Below are 18,188 nucleotides of genomic sequence, written 5' to 3'. Positions count from 1 at the left end.
CCTCAGAACCCCGGGCCGGCTGTCTCAGTGTCAGCCCAGTCACCTCCGCAGCCAGTACAAGCACCGAAGCAGAAACGCGGACGCAGTGAGGGCGCAGCACCGCCGTCAAATCAATGCATCAATCGGCCGGCTGCACAAATATCTGAGCATCGCACAGAAAAGCAAAGCATATGCTGTCGCAAGTTCTTTATTGAGCTCGACAGCGGCTTTGAAGCGCGGGTACTGAGAGCTTGAAGGCTCAACAGGGCGCTTGCATTCGATGCGAGACTCGAGCGAAGGGCGAGGCGCATGTGGCGTAATCGCCACAGAAGCTAAATGCGCGTGTTCGCGCTCGCGGTAGGCTTTACCGCCTCGCTTGCCGCGCTTCATCTTCTGCTCGCCGTACTTCTGGTACTGCTGCGCCTGCTGCTGCTGCAACACGCCATATCTTTCTTAATGGAAAATTCATCGTACCAAGCCTTTTTTTCAGTTGTACACCCTGGTTTCAAATTTACCTGGATAGACAAGCACTGGAGGCTGCGGATGCCCAGCGCTGGCTTCGAGAAGCGGTGCGTAGATCTCGTTGCACATATACGCTAAACTTACTCCTGGGTGTATTACTTATAAATGCTTGAATCTCGGCGAGAGCTTTGTTCTTCACAGTCCAATCTTCCCCCCAGTGGCCCGTCTTCACCATCATCTCAGAGTATCACAGCTTGCTCACAGGCTCACGGTGTAGGCTGCATCCGCGCATTGCTCCGAGAACTCTCTGATGAGTCTGTAAGCACCTCAGCTACAGCTCAAAGGAGCAATGTACAGTCCGAGGCAGCCACCATTGAGCCAGATGTCGATAATAGTCACATTTTGGAGGCAGATTATGCCCGCGCCGTTGAGGAAGAGGCAACTCGGTATGAGAAGGAGGGTGTTCTCCCTGACACTGAAACAGGGCCGGGCTTTAATATCTGTCACACCTGGCAGGTATGTCGCTGCAGTGCGTTATCTTACTGTTGCTCACTACGTTACAGGTCAATCAATACCGCTTTCCTCTGATCTATCATGTCACACTGGATATCCTGCCCGTGCAAGCTTCTGCTGTCCCGTGCGAGCGCGTCTTCTCATCGAGCAAGGAGATGGATACTCTCCGAAGGATTAATTTGTCCCCCGAAGTGATGGAAAGGCTTCAAATTCTGAAGCATTTGTATCTGCGGCAGCGCGGTGAGAGGCGGCAGGCTGGCTTCCAAGGGTGATCTGGCACCGGCAGTCTCAGTAGAACAAATTGATAGAATGGTTGCAGAAGGCCATGTGGACGAACTAGAGAAGCTATTAATGAGACTGAATCCTAATAATTTACTAATACATCTGCTACGCTGTCCCCACTTGAGCCTCGCCAGTCTCCGTCTGCTCAGTGAGTTCAGTTGCCTACCATATATAGTGTCTTTGTCAGCTTTCCCACAACCTGCCGGATTATCTGGCGGCCAACTCATCATTATCCGCCACGTGCGGATAATGCCGGATTTTGGACCGGTCCAACTCGTGGCTCATCCGCGGCAACACTACACCCGCTCCTAAAACAGGAAGGTCTATTTGTAAAAGACAAATAGAGACCGTCAACAACGACTGTGATCAAAGGTTTAGAGGGTTTGAGAAGCCAGTTGTACCACACACGACTGCACTAGGGCTTAAGTGGTGTTTCGTAGGATCTCTTGCTCCCATGGCTAAGAAGACTGAGCGTACGCGAGTTGATGCATCGGCCTGCTTCTCTTTATCATCTACGCGAAACAGCACGGGGGGCCAAACATGTGCATGAACGGCGAACTCGGCGCGAGAAAGCATGTCGATCAGTGTATTGAACGCGCGTTTCTTCTTCCTCGCCCGCGCCGGGTGACACCGTACTCGGGCCTACAGCCACCACTCTCAGATCTCAAGCTTGAGCCTAAGGTCTCGTCAAAGACACTAGCGGAATCCAGCTCCAGTTAGTATTTCCTATATCATTATTATCCCGCTAAAAGCTGGTGATCGAAGGGCCCACTGGCATCGGTTACTTTCTTAATTAATCTTTGAGAGCCGGTGTCATTATACTGCGCAAGAAATTGAGATGCAGAATTCAGCCTCTTTCGTGGAACAAACCTACTGCTTATTGAGACAAATTCTATGGTGTACTTCGATGAAAGCAATAAATTTTGCCTACAAGAAAGTCTGTGCGCATAGCTGAGGATTTAATTGTGTTGTCCTTACAGCGGTACTTAGAACGATAGACACTCCCCGGGCAAATTACAGCATACGGAGTTCGAAAACTCCGCAAGCGCTAGTGCGAACGAAGTAAGACGTCCCGCTGAAGTGGTAATCCCGCCGTCACCTGAGGCATTTGACCCGCCCGGCTTTGTGCTGCTCACTGCGAGACTCATCCCATAGTTTTTCAACTGACTGTACTGGGTAAACCTCAGATATATTATAACCCTTGGTAATTTACAAGAAGAGCATATTATATGATGATCTCCAAGACAGTTGTGGTGACTGTAGTGATGGACACTGAATGAGGAGGGTGCGACACGCGTGATTGAGAAATGCAAGTGACAGTATCACTCCGCCGACATGCCGGCATCTCCCCTTCAAGCACATTCCCGCCCGCTCTAGACTCCGACGGGTAAACGCTGTCGGCTAATGAGCCGTATCTTGAAAAACCACTGGGACGAGACTATCCCGTCCAGACTCTGGATTCGACGCCATACAGTCACTCCCACTTGCAGCCACGACATATCTCGTCTACAGTTATGACCAGCCCATCTTGAAGACCAATAACTTGCCTACGCCCTAGTGGCTACCCGCCGAGTGAAGATCTTGTGATCGAAGGTAGCCGTGAGGTATGTGGACATGAGATGTACGAACGTCTCGTGGCTCCGGCAAGCTCGTAGATTGCGAGGTGCAAGTATATACGAGACCTAGCGAACTATCTCGTTACATGGTTGTGGACATGCGACAAGGTGTGCGATCTGTACATCTGCCCTTGTCCGGCATCATTCGCTTATGTACCATTGATTCGTCGCTGTCTCTAGCCATGACCTTGTCTCATCTAATGGTCAGTGTTTTCGCTCCTCCTCCCCTCTTGCCATTATCTAGCATTTCTTTATTTCATCCCTGTGGCCTTATTGTTCTAAACTGATGAACTCGCAGCAGACAGCAAGAGTGGCCATCATATATCGATTATACCTTATCGCTCATTGAGGAGGTACACCGGCCGGTGGCACTACCAATGGTAGTGATTGGCACAAGAGCAGTCTTATTCTGCCCACGGCCGTTCTGCCTGACGCATCACCCCGACTTATGCTGGGGCCCCCCAGAATCAGCCCCGTTGCGATCCAGAGAGCTCCAGAGCGACGTGCCGAACATGTTAGCGACCCCAGAGCCATCCACCTACACTCTGCGACAACACTAGCTGAGGATCATACGCTACGCTTCCTCATGTTTGCGAATGCGCGACGCTTGGAAGGGGATTGTACGCCGCAGGCGCGCGAAGCCTCTGTCCTATAATAATGTCCTTCCCTTCCAACCTGTGCCACCCCCCGTCGCTTTTTGTCTCCCGTGTTACGCCGATATGGAATTATCTCTAGGCGACATGCGTCTCTACAATGAACTCGTCGATATGGTTATCGACCATCTCCACGACGATAAGGCGAGCCTCGTAGCCTGCTCTTTGACATCTCGCATGTGGCGCAATTCTAGCCAATATCACCTGCTAGATAGCATCACCTTGCTGGGAGTTACGTCAGAGAGAGGTCTCGAGGCGTTTTTAGCCCAGGCTCAGCAGTCATCGCGTATACGCCACTACGTACGAGAACTTCGCATCTATGGAGAAGGCTCGTGGTTCGGGAAGTACAACGCCGCTGAGTTGCGCCAGCTTTGCTTCGGACCCAAGAGCCTGCACTCCCTCGCACAGATGCCAGCACTCCGCCGCCTGTTCCTCTATGATCTACTTTGGGACTCACGCCGCGACGGACCTTCCGGTCTACCACTGATCCGTAGGGTCGGTATATGCTGGGTGCTGGAGAAGCTCGTGCTTCAGCATGTAACTTCATCGCGGTTCCAAGACCCTGGGCAGATTCATCACGGCGTCTATGCGCAGGATATCCTCGACATCCTCTCCTTCTTTTCCGAGATCAAGGTGCTCTGCTTTGACACCCCACGCTTTGAAGTCGACGGTTGCGAGGCATCGCCGCCCCATGTCGAAGATAACTTTCTCCAGCTACAGTTCCCTCCGAGACTACGCATCAGCAGCCTCATTGCCGATCCCGATGCTCTGGATAATATCCGCTCATCCATGGCGTACAATATGCTCGATCGCGTCTGCAGGTTCAATGACCTGCATTCGTTCAGGGTGCGAATCAAGCCGGGAGACATCGAGGCTGTGTCCCACTTCGTCTCTATGAGAGCGCATTCCATTCGTCACTACCAGCTGGACATGTCTGCGCATCTCGCGCTAGCTCGGTACGGTAAGCACACGGGCATAGTCGATACCATTTACTCACACATTTTCCAGGCGCAAAGGAGACGTTCACGTCCCTCTGCCTATCCTCGTGTCCCAACCTCGAAACCTTCGAGCTCCGCACGCCCTGCTACCCGCCTGACTGCCTCTGGCAATACATCCTCGTCGCGCTCTCTAAGCTGCCCGACACGGTGCGGCGCATCTCTGTCTGCGCCTACCTGACCTCTACACTCCCTGACAGCTTCGTGGACGCCTGCGCGGGGCTTATCGACGCGGACCTCGCGTACATGGAGCGCTTCTCGCGCCTCGAGGCCCTCGAGTTCGTGCTCCGACACCCGTACGGCTCGGACGCGGCGTATCCCTATCGCTACGAGAAGTGCAAGCGCATGATTGAGGAGATGGTGCCCGCCTCGTTGAGGCGTGGCGTCCTCAAGATCGAACCGTGCGAGTGCTTCTTGGTCCCGACGCCTGAGCCGCTGTGTCTGAGCGTCCTGGCACGGAGCCCCACATTGTTCTGATGTTACTTATGTTCTACGCTTGTAAACTAAGTCTAAGTTTGTTGATAATTGGAATCTGTAGCATGAACACGCGTGCAGTGATTGTTATCCACCCAGCAGCTTGCACTTCAAGCGCTAAATCTACCTTTCGGTAGCGCCACGACATCGCTACGACGCGATGAGAAATTCACCGATGCGCCCTTCAAGTGCTTTGCGGCAATATCCCAGCTTGGCTGAGTCCAAGTGAACCATTTTCCGTATTCTGACGCGCTCTCAAGCAAGCCCACGATCGAGGTTCAGAAGATGCAGGAGGGCGTAGCAGCTATTCAATGTATTCACGTAGCGAGGGGCGTAACGACGATGCAAGCGTGGAGTGGTCATTAATGCACGAGGGATAAAAACAGGAGGAAGAAATGAACAAGAGAGGAGTGATGCAGGAAAAGAGTTCACGAAAATACAGGATGAACGTGATACGAGCGAGGGGCGGTGCAGCGAGCTAGGAGAGCAAAGATGGTAACTGACAACAACAAGGGTATGTGAGTTAATAATATATATACTAGGATGGGCGGGACAGAGAGTCTAGTTGAGGTAACCACGACACTTGGCAGATCCACACAGACAGGGGATCTTATCCTGTTCGATCGGGAAGTGGTAGTCTGAAAGGATGATATGTGAGCAGAAGCAAGCAGGTAAAATGGGCGACAAACGTACCATAAGTTATTTCGCTCCCGAGCTCGATGTCCTGCTTGGCGTAGATAACAATCTTCTTTTCGCTGTTGATCGTGATGATCTTGGCCGTGCAGTTAGGATCGCACGAGTGGTTAATGAGACGCCTGCAGTAGCTGTCAGTATAACATCTTGGACCAAGAGGACGACCACTTACCCAAGGTTACCCTTCTTCGTCGCATCCACCACCAAGTCCTCATCGATACGGAACAAGTAACTGCTGCCAATACCTTGCCGCTCGTACGCCTTCTCGCGCTTGTCTGCGACCTGCGCACGGATGATCTCGCCGACGTACTCGATGACCATCTCTCCCCGCGAGATTTTTTCCATCGCATAGAGACCCCAATCGTGGATGGGCGAACGCGCAAAACGAAGGTGCTTCTTGCGCGTCTGCAGCTGGTTGAACTTGACCAGCTCCGTTGCAGCGTTCTCGCCCTTCGATAGTGCCATCGCGAGCTGCACCTGATTCATCTCTTCCAAACCCTGAGCCCGCCGACGCGCGTTTGCACGATTCGACCGCGAAGATGTGACGTTTTTCGGTTGAGTCGCCGGCTCCTCTTCCGCGTTTGTCTCATTCGCCGTCGTCCGCGTAACGTACTGTGCGACATAAGCGGACTTCTCCGCGTGCGGGATCTTGTAATAGCCTTCTGTACGTGCAGAGCCGGTAACGTGCACTCGGAATGGTCGAGGTTCCTCGGTTGGCTGCTCGGACACCTCGAGAGTGGCTGTAGGCGGCGCGATACCATGAAGTATCTCGTCCAACGCCAGTTTGGCAAAATACTCGTCTTCGTCGTCCGCGCAGATATCGGCATCGAATGGATTGACAGCCTTTGGCGGCGACAAGGCCGTCGACTTGGGCGGACGTTTCGACTGAACAGGAAGAACAGACGGCTCGGGCGAAGATTCGTATGTAGGTGTAACGCGCACATGCGCGAGCGCAGGGGCAGCGAAGTCGTTCTCGTTCGGGATGACTTCGTGAATCAGCTCGTCGATCGTCACAGGCTCCTGCGCCTTCTCCGCCTTCTTCGATTTCTTCGATTTTTTGGGCTCCTTGGGCTTTGCCTCGGCTTTCTTGCTCTTCTTCTTCGGAGGCTCCTCGATCACGCCTGAGACGGAGGGAGCCCTCTTACGGGGAGGAGGTGTCGGCTCAGCCGTGAACGTGATGCTGACGATAGGTGCGGGCATATCGTCTTCCGACTCGATGTCTTCGTCAGCGACAGTCTTGGGCGTAACCTTCTTCGGCTTCTTCCTCGGTGGCTCTTCCACGGCAAGCTCTTCGTCAATGATGGGAGTCGGTTCGGGCTCCTGGACTGGTGGAAGCTCGCTTTCTTCGACGATCGGTGTCTGGGGGGCAGAAGGCTTTGGCTCTTCGATGTACTTCTTCTGCTTCCGGAACGACAGACCCTTGAGGCCGGTGGAGACGCTGATACCCAGACCAACTAATGGATCTGTTACCGCATTGCGCTCCTCCAGCACCCCCTTTCCGTCGGGCACCGCACCAACGCGCGTCTTGCCCCGCGACCTCTCCTCCATCATGACACGCCGAATCTCGTCAGTGACGATCCGCTCGACGACGTCTTGCTGTAGCAAAGCGCGAAGATCCTTCAGAATGAGCTTCTCCGCTTGCTCAATCAACTCCGAGTCGGTCCATGTTGTGTTAGAGGGAAGCGATTGTAGCGACGGAGCTGCGTGAATGATGACGTTTACGGCTTGACGGTTCAGCGTTCGTCTGCCGGTGTTAAGGAACATAGCCGCGCGCCGTGCCGTGTCCGCTGTCTTGAACGTGACATACCAGCCTATGTGGTCTTGCAGAACCTAAGTCATTGAGAGCCGCGACGATCAATACCAATCAGAGAGCCGAAACTATCCCACGCACCTTATCGACCTCGAAGCTGGTGAAGAATTTCTTCACATCCTCTTCCCGTACCGCACCACTCAACTGACCCCCATGCGCTTCGAGCGTGACGTAGTCGTACCCATTCTTGGCCAGCTCCTCGACGACCGCCTCATGCTCCCTCTGCTTCGCTGTCCTTGAGAACCCGCCTCTCCGCCGTATCGGCGATGGAGATCGAGACGTCGGCACCGAGGCATCGTCGTCGCGGTCACGCCACGAGTATGCCCGGCGGCCTCTCCACGACGGAGCAGAGGACGAATGTGATGGCGGGAGAGGCGGCCTTGGGGCATGACTTCGCGAGTAGCTTGGCGGGCCGTCTCCCGAGTCTTCGTCTCGCATGCGCCCGTACTGCGGTGCACGGCGTATCCGAGCGGGCCCATGAACCAAGGAGTCGATTGGCGGAGTAGGCAGGCCTGTCAAACCAGACTGTGATGGTGTCGCAGGTGATCGAGACAGGAGATGTGAACTGGACGATGAGCCATTTATCCGGAAGTGGGCATACGAGCCGGACGAATGTGGCGTAAAATGCGCCGCCCGCATCGACTCTGCTTGCAACATGCTCGGATGCGAACTTGGCCTCCAAGGAGCGCTGGATGCCGGCGTATGACTCGCACTCGTGCTGGGTGTATTCATCAAGACGGATGTCTCCCTCTTCTTCCGCTCCCCCTCCTGCTTTCTCTTTTCTTCCGCTCGCCTTCTCTCTTCCCTGTCTCGTCTCCTCCTGTGATCCAGCCCCTTCATGACCGCGGCCAGCTTCTTCCCTTCCCCATCAAGCACCACCTTGAGCTCTTCACCCTCCACAATGGTCAAGCTGTTACCTATCCCAGTCGCTCCCCTCTTCCCGTGCTCCTTCTCTACGCATCTCTTTGCCTCTTCGTGAGTACTAAACCGGATGAGAACAATGCCCAATGCGGCGCCGTTGGCCGTGTTGATCTGAGGCTCGAACGACAAGATGGGACCATACGATGAGAAATGGCGCCGTATAGTTTGATTGGGCGTGAGAGGTGATAGATTCAACACCAGGACGGCCGCGGGAGGCGCGGGACCGGCCGAATTCGCATCGTACTGTTGAAGATAAGACGTATTAGACGTGATGAGTGGAATTCAACAGAGTTGACATACCTCGTATTTGATCTCATAAAAGTCAGTACGCGGTGGCCTCGACCTAACCTTCGAGTCTTTCCTAGGATCTCGTGGCACAGGTTCGGGTTCGCCTTCAACGAATTCGCCGTTGTACCTAACCAACATTTCCTTGCCGGGCTTGCCCTTGACACGGTCAGGGTTGGCTTTCTGCACCAGGTCTATCAACGGGCGCAGTTTTGCTTCACGGTGCCTGTCCGTCGCAGAATCAAACAGCACCTTGAAATCTTTGCCCTCTGGGCATTCTGAGAGTGGTGGTGGCCATTCCGGCAGAATGTACTCCTGAGGTGGTAGTGGCGGCGCTTCTGACGGCGGCGGGGGTGGGCTTGGCGGTTGTCCGGCTGGTGGAGGTGGGGTTGAACTTGGTGCTTTGCTGGAAGCCCCTGCAATGCAAATCAAATCGTCAGGAGCCGGAGCCGGAGGGTCTGATGGGGGCGGTGGCGGAGGAGATGGCGGCCACCCTGATGGCGGTGGTGGTGGTGGGAGTGGATCGTTGGGTGGTGGCGGCCCCGGAGGAGGCGGAGGAGGCGGGGCATCTATAGGTGGTGGCGGTGGTGGTGGCGGGGTGCTGGATGGTGGAGGTGGAGGCGGCGGTTCTGTGGTCGGCTGCGGTGGTTGTGGTCGTAGCCTGATTGATATCTTCCTAGCAGGACCTGTAGGCTGGTTGTTCAAAGACGACGGTCCTGCCGCTACGAAAAAGCTTCGAGGTGCAGTCGGGGGCGCAGGTGCAGGCGTGGGCACAGGGACGGGAATGGAGGCTGGCTCATCTCGCAACTGGTCGGCTATGCCGTTGACTTGGGTACCAAGTTGCGCTTGAGACGGCGAGCTCTGGATAGATGGGTGAACGGATGAGCTTACTCTGCCTACACGACCTGATAGACAACCATTCACTCCACTTGGGCTACTCCCGTTCCAGCTGTTCTCGAACTGTTTCCCCTTGTTCCTCATAGCGCTCGGGCCTTTAGGCGGTGCGCCGCCAGCAGGGCCAGAGGGAAACACAGAGTGGCCATTCACGTATTTTGAAGGAGCTGTTGGTGGCTGTAGAATGGTGCTGGCACGCTGGGTGAGACTCCGTGGCCCTGTGGGAGGTGTTGCTCCTAACCGCGAGGAACTGGGCGCGTTTGATGGCTGAGCTGCAGTGGACGATCCCGCCGATGGCACGAACGAGTTCAACAACGCTCGCGGTGCGCGAGGCGGCGCCTTCCCAGACATCGCCAACAGCGACGAGGTGGTTTGAGGCAGAAGTGGGACAGCGTTGTCGGTGGTGGTGGCAAGAGACAAGATGCGCGGGCGCAAACTGCTCTCGCTTTCCGCCTGCCGCCTTGACCCACGAATGCTTTCCGTCTTCACGCAGAAATAATAGCAACGGCCGATGCCATGGTTCACACGACGTAAAGTACGAAGTTCTCAAGGTGTATTCGTTCATGTTCCACTTCGCCTATCTCCAAAACGCCAGTTTTTGACTCACGGAAAAAGGAGGGAAATCGACATGTTTGCCCAACTGGCTCTACCATCGCTCTAGCCCAGCCCCTAGCAGAGACCACCGTTCTAGCATTCTCTGGTCCTAACAACTCCTCCCATCGTTACGCGGTAGCCTATTGTTCGCCTTCGTGAATCGCAGCTGTCGAGGAGGCCACTTGTTCTCAGACAAAGTCGCAAGCGTGGTTGAGAAGGTCCTCTCGCGCCACGACAGCACTAGAGGTCAAGCAAACCATGAGGGCAATCTTTGAAGACGAGACGAACAGCAACGACCAATAGGAACGAGAACAAAGCGAACCAAATGCGGTGTTGTGAAGTATTCAACTCCCGACCAACTTCGTCATTCAAATGAGCTCTCTCCGATATATACTCCGCTGCTGCATTAGACGCTCATTCAGCACGCCGGTGTGTTCGCTCTGCGAGTGCGTGTAGCTCTTATTACATCCACGGCACCAAGACATCAACGTCGGTTCACGTCTTCAACGACTCAGAATGATTAAGGAATAGTCGAGCAACGTAGTCTCTGTCGTGAAGTGAAGCGTACGCACTTACCGATAGTTTTCTTGTCCTTGTGTGGTCTTTCATAAGCTCTATCAGTGACGAAGTATTCAATACATTATGCTTTTTACAGTATAAATCGGTTTATTGTCCTGGATACCCCTTATTTTGTTGCCCAAGATGTGCATACAGGAGCGCCGTTTCCATGTTCAGGGCGTTCGGAGCCATGATGGTCATTTACAATAGCCTTTAGCTTGTCTCGAACGCCCGGGACATGAAATCGCTACCAGCCGAAACGGTCTAAGCAGCCTTCAGCTCCAGGGCGCCACCCTCGATGTCAACGCGTATATACCTATCGCCGAAACTCAATATACAGCATAAAGGATCGTCCAGCCTCTTCGTTTCTAGCTTTTGCAGGACCGCGTTTCATGGGAGATCTCATGTTGACGTCGCGCAGCTTGAGGACCACCGAGAAACTTACTGTGTCTGCTGCGCGAAGTTGCATATTGGAATCAGATGACTCGTGATTGCGGTGCATAACTCGATATCGCTCGCACGCTGTCGCCACGAGGCCACAGCCATTCTGCCTCATGGCTTCTAAAGCCGAGTTTTGTATTTTCTCACATTGTTATGGGTGAGCCCTAAGCTACTATTGTATTATAACTGCATACTCAAGCAGCCTAAGATCCATGTTATCCATTTATGCCGTCGTCGTCGTCAGGTGTAAAGAGCGCAGATTCTCCACACACGTTGCCTCACCACGCTTCGGCTTCTGCACTTTTCATCACAGCGCAAAGAAGAGCATGTCCTCCTACGCAAGCTTGAGGCGTGCTCTATGACCTTGCCCGTCGGAGATGACGGCACGTTGTTCCGTCGACATGCACGCCCCTTCAACTGTTGACACCGAGCTCACCATCCACCTCCTGCCACTTTGTCCCAAGATTCACCGGAGGCTGCCGTCATGGCTATGGCTTCAACCTCCAACTTATTCGAATCACTCACTCGCATATTTAGCCGCAGCGGTTCAGAAGACTCACAGCAAACTATTGGCAAAGGCAAACAGAGGGCTCCTCCGAGCCCCTCGTACTATTCTGGCGGCCTCAGTAGAACTCCATCGTCTCTTGCGCTCAGCTTAGAACGTACAAGGCCGTCCCATGTATCCTGGCTTGCCCCAACCCCTGGCTCTCCTTCTCCGAATCCAAGTGTCAGCCTGCTCAAGTCCCCGAACCACTCTGCGTCGTCCAATGACGAGGTTACACCAGAGGGTCCCAGGCAACTTACTCCAGCACCAGGCTTGCGAAAGAGCGCCGGATCCGAATCGCTGCGCATACATCCTGTATTTCTTACGGATGCATCCGGCAGCACTACGTCTCTTACCCCCGGGAAACAATCCACGTCTGATGAGCGACCTATTTTCCCCACGATGCGACATCCTTCTATGGATTCCATCCCTCTTACCCCGGACTCTGTCACATGTAAGCCTTCGTCATATTTCTCAAGGATATGTCCGGCTGATTCGATGCAGCTCATTCAACGCATACCGCGTTCATCAACAGACCTCTGAAGCGAACGATCAGTGGAGGCTCAACCAGCACATTGCGCACAGTCGCCTCATTGAACACACCCTCCATTCCTCTAGTTGACGTCCGCCCAAACTTTGCCGCATCTCTCGGCGTTGCTCCAGGGCGTAGATCTAACCTAGCGACGCCAACACTACCCACAGTCGTTGGCAGTCCGCGGCAGAACATCACGGTATCGATCATCTACGAGGACTCAGTCAGGACCAACAGCTTCATCACCGCGCCCTCCATACACGTCTCTGACGCCGACTCCGATATCGACTTAGAGCGTGGGCCAGATGAGGACGAATACGACCTCGGCGAGCCGTCGAGCCCCTTCGACGATCAGCATGAGGTGTACATGGAAACCAGATACGAGCCATACGGGGAAGCGAGGCATGAAGATACGTCCCACTCGCACATGAGCCTGCCAAGCGGACTGTACGACATCGAGCTGAGCCCAATGCAGCGCTCGTCAACTCCCGCGACGTCGGAATCGCTCGACGAGCAACATTCGCTCGATGAACATCACTCACTTAGCGAGCGGCACTCGATCGAGGACGAACGCTCTGTACTCGAGACGATCTCGCGCCGCTCTCAGACATCAGATGCCACTGCTGTTGAGACCGCCATCCAACGTCGGTGGCTGCAGGGCCTCTCATTCGGCTCGTTCCGGAGCGAGCAGCGCACATGGAAGGGCGAGGGCGAGAGGAACGGACGGGTCACCTCGGCGTGCATCCTTTTCTGGCTTGGCTTCGTCGCGCCGTGGTGCTGGCTCATTGGCGGTTGGTACTTGTCTACGAGCGGTGAGGTGAAAGCCGACGGGCAGTATCTGCAGACCGTGGAGTGGAAATGGCCGAGGCGTGGCAGAGCGAAGAGCATCGTCAAGCCCTCAAAGGAGGCCAAGTCCAAAAGAACTCTGTCTTCGTTCTGGCGGTCCCATGTGCGGGCACAGGAGACGATGCCCATGTCTCCTGTGGACAATCGGTCCGTGCATACTGTCCGCTCCATGGTTGAAGAGAAAAATGGGTATGTGCACTTTGTCGACCCATGGGTCAAACGTTGCAGATTCGCCGCTGCCTTTGGTGGCTCTCTGCTCTGCGTAGCGGTGATAGTTTGCATCATTGTACTGGCGGTGCGCCGATGAAGTTTCAGGCTGTCATTTTACATTCATAGGCATTCACAGACATTGCATCCATAGGACTTCTGCTATTTATTGCACTCGCACATCGTCCATTGCTATCGCAGAGTATGTAATTTATGATTGCTAAGTAGAACAGCATGTGAGAGCAGTACAAATACAGCACGACATATAAGATATATCCAGTGATCCCAATGTATACAAAAGAATTGCATGAAATTATTGATCGTTGAGTTCGAAATATGTGCGGAACATAGACTCGAAGCGCAGAGGCGAAGAACTGATAGCGGAGTGGACGTGCAAGAAGAGGCGCGGGAACCGTCGTGTGAAATAAGCTAGGAAACCCTCAGGCATTGGACCGATTTGCCGCTTGACGTGGTCGGGCAAGTCTTGGTAATGATGTTTCTGCAAGAGACGTAAGCCCAACTCGTCGAGGGCAAGATAAACTTACTTTATTGCGTAGAGCGCGCATGAGATCTTGCACTGACCGACCATCGTACTTGCGGAATTTGCCCAAGTTCTCTATGAACCACTTGTCTAGTCGGGCATTCCAGTCATTGCCTACGACGTTGAATGCGTCTTTCTCCAGCTCGATCAGCATCTGATCCCGCGGGTCGCGGCACATGATCTCGAATCGGTCCGACGCATCCTGGAGGAAGTTTAGGCGCTTGCCTGGGTCCCAAAAGTATGGATGCAGTAAACATGTTGACGTGTCCGGCCTGGGAAGAGCAACGTCAGCAAGACCAAGACCTCGGACTATGCAAAATATGCACATACCTCGCATACGGCTCCGGACTCAGCATCTTGCAAATCAGGTCCACAGCTTCTGAACCCTCCTCCCCGAACCGCTCAAGTCCATCCAGGCACTTTGTGTCCTTCAGGATATTCATCTCTCGCTCGTATCGCTCGCCGAATGGGTGCCCGCCCATCGTCAACACGTAGTAGAACAAACATCCCAGCGCGAATATGTCGACAGACTTGGTCAGTCTCGTCGGTTTGCCGCTGAGCGCGCTGTTGTCCGACGAGGAACCAACGCTGCCGCGTGAAGACTGCGACTCGTCGCCGGCCGAGTCGTCTATCCGGACCTCGCGACGCAAAACTTCCGGTGCACGCCAGCCGACGGTGCCAGCAGCTGCCGTAGGCAGGAAGCTCGTTTGGTCCACCTCGAGCTTCTTGCACAGACCGAAGTCGGAGATAAGCATCCGGTGGCCCGCGCTCTCGCCGATACCCTTCTTCGCATGCGATATCAGGATGTTCTGCGGCTTGATGTCGCGGTGGATGATCTTCAGGGCATGCAGATGTCGAATCCCGGAGGTAATCTGGCGTAGGGCACGCTTCGGCTCGAAGGCAATCGCAATGTCACGGAATTGGTCTGGACGCTCGATGACATCTGCAAGCGTGGCGGGGCAGAGCTCGAGAGCGATGAAAAAGAAGTTGGCGTGCGCTTCTTGGTAGTAGTAGCGAATGACGTTCGGGTGATCATCTGACTCTTGAAGCACGTTGACTTCCCTGTCGGCGAGCGTTACAAAGTCCCGCAACAGACGCTTTACTGCGACTGCGCGTCCTTGTAACGAGCCTTCGTAGACCACCGTTCCATGAGAGCCGTAGCCTGCGCAATGCTCAGTCGTGATAGAGATAGGGTTATGGAGCACTTACCGAGGACGGTATCTGAAACGACAAGAGACGGTATGACAGGGACAGGTGGTGTAGGTGGAGGCACGACGGCAATTGAAGGGGATACAACATGAACTGGATACCGCTCGCCTCTGGGTGTAGCAGGCTCTTCGTCCGCACCGTTGACGGCCGGCTTCGCCTCTCCGTTCGCCTCCTCTGCGTTACCATTGAGCATCCCAGGCTTCTTCTTCTTTCCTCGCTTCCGGCGCGCAGGCTTGCGCTTACCAGCTGCAGGTACCTGGTCGCCGTCACTCTCATCGCCCTCCGCTCCGTTCTCACCACCTTCATCTTCATCGGCAGCCAAAGCGTCGACTTTCATCCAATCAGCGAACGCAACCTTGCTCTTGGGACGAGGCGTCTCCGGGCGTGGATCTTCTGGCTTTGTCTCTGTTTGTGACGGCTGGTCAAGGGAGGCACTGACAACAGGGAAGTCCACGGCAGGCGCGACGACTTTGACGGCTTCAACGACAGAGATGGGTACCGGCGCACCATCAACAGGTGGGCTGCTCCCCGGTATAGGAGATGCTGGACGGGACGACCTGCGCTCGATCTTCTGGAACAGCCATGCGAACATCGCCACGAGCGTGACAAGCCCGACAGCATACGTAGACAATGCCTGAGCAGAGTACCCGACGAAATTCCCGGAGGATCCCTCGAGCACGCGACCGCCTGCTCCCGGTGGCGGCGGAACAGAAGCATTGCCAGCACCTGGAAGCGGTCCAGAGTAGTTGTCACGACTGTCGGGTGAAAGCTGTCCGCCAGGAATGTCCCACCCAGGAGGGTATGGTACAGTGGGCGGGCCGTCCAGCAACCTACTGAGGCGAGACGACTCCAGAGGGCGCACACCAATAAGGCACCGCTTGTCATTGCTCCCATTCCGACAAAGCTCCCTCAGTTTCTGTCGCTTGACCGCCTGGGCAACCGAGTCGACTTCAGCGGGGAAGTCTCTGTCTGAATCGAAGACGATTGAACCCGGTGGAGGATCAATCGTGCGACCGCCACGACGTGCATAATCCTCTTCGAAATTTGCGTCGCCAAACACAACTAGCGGGTATCTGTCTGGACTCATAGCATATAGTGAGCCCGTCTCTTCGACCATACCGACGTATGCGCGCTCTAAATTGGGGAGACGATCATGTTTAGCGGCGGAGGCCAGATCGGTGTTGGGGAGAAGATCCTCGAGGCCAATTCGTGGCTGTAATAGCACGAAAGGCTGGCTGCGCACTGGAGTTCTGACGACGTCAAAAACGGCAACACTGGCGCTAGTGGTCAGGGCAGGAGCTGCGCAAGGAAAGAGCCACGCACATCGGACTTGAATACGAGCGCCCCCAAACAAGCTGAGCGTTGAGAGCAGCGTCGGTATCCGTATTCAGGGTTGACTTGAAGGACAAGATCTTGCCATTAGGAAGTGATTGTATGTAGGTATCGTCTGCTGTTCGCCGGTACAGGTTCTGCATCACCTGGTCCTGGTTATTCGGACCATATGTCGAGAATGACAAGTTTTGCACCGGTGGACGGGGTAGTCCAGGAGTCGACGGCTTTGTGTGAATGGAGATGTGATAGTCTGGTTGTGTGCGCACATGAAAACTCCAAGGTAAACACCTATGGAAACGAACGCGCACCTGTTCGCCCAATAAAAACCTCTGTGGTTGGCTGATTCCGCCTGGAGGGTTTCGACCCATCCAGCTCGTCCAAATCCAGATCGTCTTCGTCTGACTGTCGCGAGATATCCTCGAACGGATCCCAAGGGCACTCCGAATGTGGATCCACTGTAGCCTTCACCCTGCCTGTCTCAAGCTCCACCAGAAGGAGCGAAGTCTCCTTCTTTCCTACGAACACCTTTATACCGTCCTCTCCGAATATGCTGTACGGCGACATCTCCACTAGTTGGGGCATGGAGAGTGGCAGGCGCTGCAGAGGACTGTCCGGGGTGAGCATGACGTAGATCTCTCCGGACTGTGGTTCGATAACATAGACTTCTAGTGTATCTTCCTCCCCAGGTTCAGGTTTTGGATGCTGGGTCCGTACGAGGGGGCCGAGAGATGGTGGAACAGTGTCGGTAACGGGTGAAGACATCGACCAAAGAGGAATGCCAGAAGTCCTGTTCAGAGCGTGCAAAGTACCGTCTACCGACGCAACAAGAACGATGTCGAGAAGCTCAAGCTCGTTGTCAACGATGCCGGTTGGACTGGCGTAAGTATCATGACTGCGACCGATGTTCACGCGAGTTGTGAGATCTGTGATTCGGTTGCTGGCTTGAGACCTGAGTGAGACGACTTCTGCAAGACAGACTCCAGCGCATAGGAGGAGGAGAACTGGAAAGAAAGAGGAGACATGGCTAGTCATTGCCTCATGAGGAGGAGGTTAGAGTGACAAACAGTTCCAAGGCGAAGGTGGTCGAAAGGAAAGGCGAAAAGGTACCGAGTGGCAAACGGGCGCTCCTCGTACTGCCACGGTAGGTCACGTGACAAATAATGTTTCGTCTCGGCTCAGAGTCTCATTCGCCGCTGGCCCGCTATTGATAGTTCCCTGGTGTTTGCCACCACTCACAGTACTCACTACGCGTTACAGCGTATGATGTGCCCACAGGGAGCGTGGAAAGACGTCAGCTAGGCAGAAGAGGTGAGAACGGAGTTCGGAACTTGTAACTAGTCCCCGTACCGGCCAGACGCAAGTTGCGCCGAAAGTTTAGGCAAAACAAGCATATAGATACCGGCCACGATATCGATAACTGCCAGTTGAATAACACTGACAGTGAAAACAACGTTGAACTTAGTCAGCACTTTCGTGGCGTTCGGGCACTCCCAGACGCGACTAATAGTGAAACTACTCCTAGGTCCTAGGAGTCGTCCTTCACCTGCTTACCATCAATATCTTCAATCCCTCCGCAATAGCGCGATGTTTTGTGAGTCGTGCGTCTGCCTCAAGCATATTGATATGTGTGGTATGCTGGTAACCCGTCGATTCTAGTCTTAGTGAAGCAAAATATAATGGTTCGACTGCTCTTCAAGCCGATTTTGGTGCACTGAGTGGCTGCTGATTCATTGGCTCACTGGAGTCTACTGCTCGCATGAATTTGTATTTACAGGGCCCTGTTTGGACTGTATAATCATATTTCTCA

General features: G+C 54.3%; 4 protein-coding genes across 4 annotated transcripts; 2 read left to right on the top strand and 2 right to left on the bottom strand.

The window, feature by feature from the left end:
- Positions 1-1,019: 1,019 nt before the first annotated feature.
- Positions 1,020-1,202, top strand: PHACADRAFT_71106 (uncharacterized protein; the record flags this gene model as incomplete). The annotated part of the gene is made up of 1 exon (XM_007394937.1): positions 1,020-1,202. A coding segment is annotated over one exon (183 nt), but the record flags the coding sequence as incomplete, so codon positions are not given.
- A 1,951-nt stretch (positions 1,203-3,153) lies between these two features.
- Positions 3,154-5,033, top strand: PHACADRAFT_254761 (uncharacterized protein). Its single transcript, XM_007394936.1, has one exon. The coding sequence runs from the start codon at positions 3,572-3,574 to the stop codon at positions 4,679-4,681; it is 1,110 nt and encodes a 369-aa protein (XP_007394998.1). The 5' UTR covers positions 3,154-3,571; the 3' UTR covers positions 4,682-5,033.
- Positions 5,034-5,269: 236 nt separating this feature from the next.
- PHACADRAFT_142398 (uncharacterized protein) lies at positions 5,270-10,003 on the bottom strand. The gene is made up of 5 exons (XM_007394935.1): positions 8,699-10,003; positions 7,559-8,641; positions 5,840-7,497; positions 5,668-5,789; positions 5,270-5,612 (listed from the first exon to the last, which is right to left on the bottom strand). The coding sequence occupies exons 1-5, from the start codon at positions 9,926-9,928 to the stop codon at positions 5,536-5,538; spliced, it is 4,170 nt and encodes a 1,389-aa protein (XP_007394997.1). The 5' UTR covers positions 9,929-10,003; the 3' UTR covers positions 5,270-5,535.
- Positions 10,004-13,077: 3,074 nt separating this feature from the next.
- Positions 13,078-17,410, bottom strand: PHACADRAFT_254759 (uncharacterized protein). The gene is made up of 6 exons (XM_007394934.1): positions 16,690-17,410; positions 16,373-16,631; positions 15,050-16,323; positions 14,171-15,002; positions 13,845-14,112; positions 13,078-13,798 (listed from the first exon to the last, which is right to left on the bottom strand). The coding sequence occupies exons 1-6, from the start codon at positions 17,141-17,143 to the stop codon at positions 13,613-13,615; spliced, it is 3,273 nt and encodes a 1,090-aa protein (XP_007394996.1). The 5' UTR covers positions 17,144-17,410; the 3' UTR covers positions 13,078-13,612.
- Positions 17,411-18,188: the final 778 nt, after the last annotated feature.

This window comes from Phanerochaete carnosa (assembly GCF_000300595.1).
Source record: "Phanerochaete carnosa HHB-10118-sp unplaced genomic scaffold PHACAscaffold_4, whole genome shotgun sequence".
In the NCBI taxonomy this organism is placed as follows: Eukaryota; Fungi; Basidiomycota; class Agaricomycetes; order Polyporales; family Phanerochaetaceae; genus Phanerochaete; species Phanerochaete carnosa.
Note: the sequence above shows the minus strand (reverse complement) of the source record. Positions and strands in the feature narration are given on the sequence as shown.

Excerpts from the sequence above, each read along its gene's own strand:
- PHACADRAFT_254761 (XM_007394936.1), top strand. The coding sequence starts at position 3,572 with ATGGAATTATCTCTAGGCGACATGCGTCTCTACAATGAACTCGTCGAT.
- PHACADRAFT_142398 (XM_007394935.1), bottom strand. The coding sequence starts at position 9,928 with ATGTCTGGGAAGGCGCCGCCTCGCGCACCGCGAGCGTTGTTGAACTCG. Across the intron at positions 5,790-5,839 it reads ACGAAGAAGGGTAACCTTGG|GCGTCTCATTAACCACTCGT; the intron begins GTAAGTGGTCGT and ends CAGCTACTGCAG. Across the intron at positions 5,613-5,667 it reads CGGGAGCGAAATAACTTATG|ACTACCACTTCCCGATCGAA; the intron begins GTACGTTTGTCG and ends TCATCCTTTCAG.
- PHACADRAFT_254759 (XM_007394934.1), bottom strand. The coding sequence starts at position 17,143 with ATGTCTTCACCCGTTACCGACACTGTTCCACCATCTCTCGGCCCCCTC. Across the intron at positions 16,324-16,372 it reads CGCTCGTATTCAAGTCCGAT|TGTTGCCGTTTTTGACGTCG; the intron begins GTGCGTGGCTCT and ends CACTAGCGCCAG. Across the intron at positions 14,113-14,170 it reads AGTCCGGAGCCGTATGCGAG|GCCGGACACGTCAACATGTT; the intron begins GTATGTGCATAT and ends TGCTCTTCCCAG.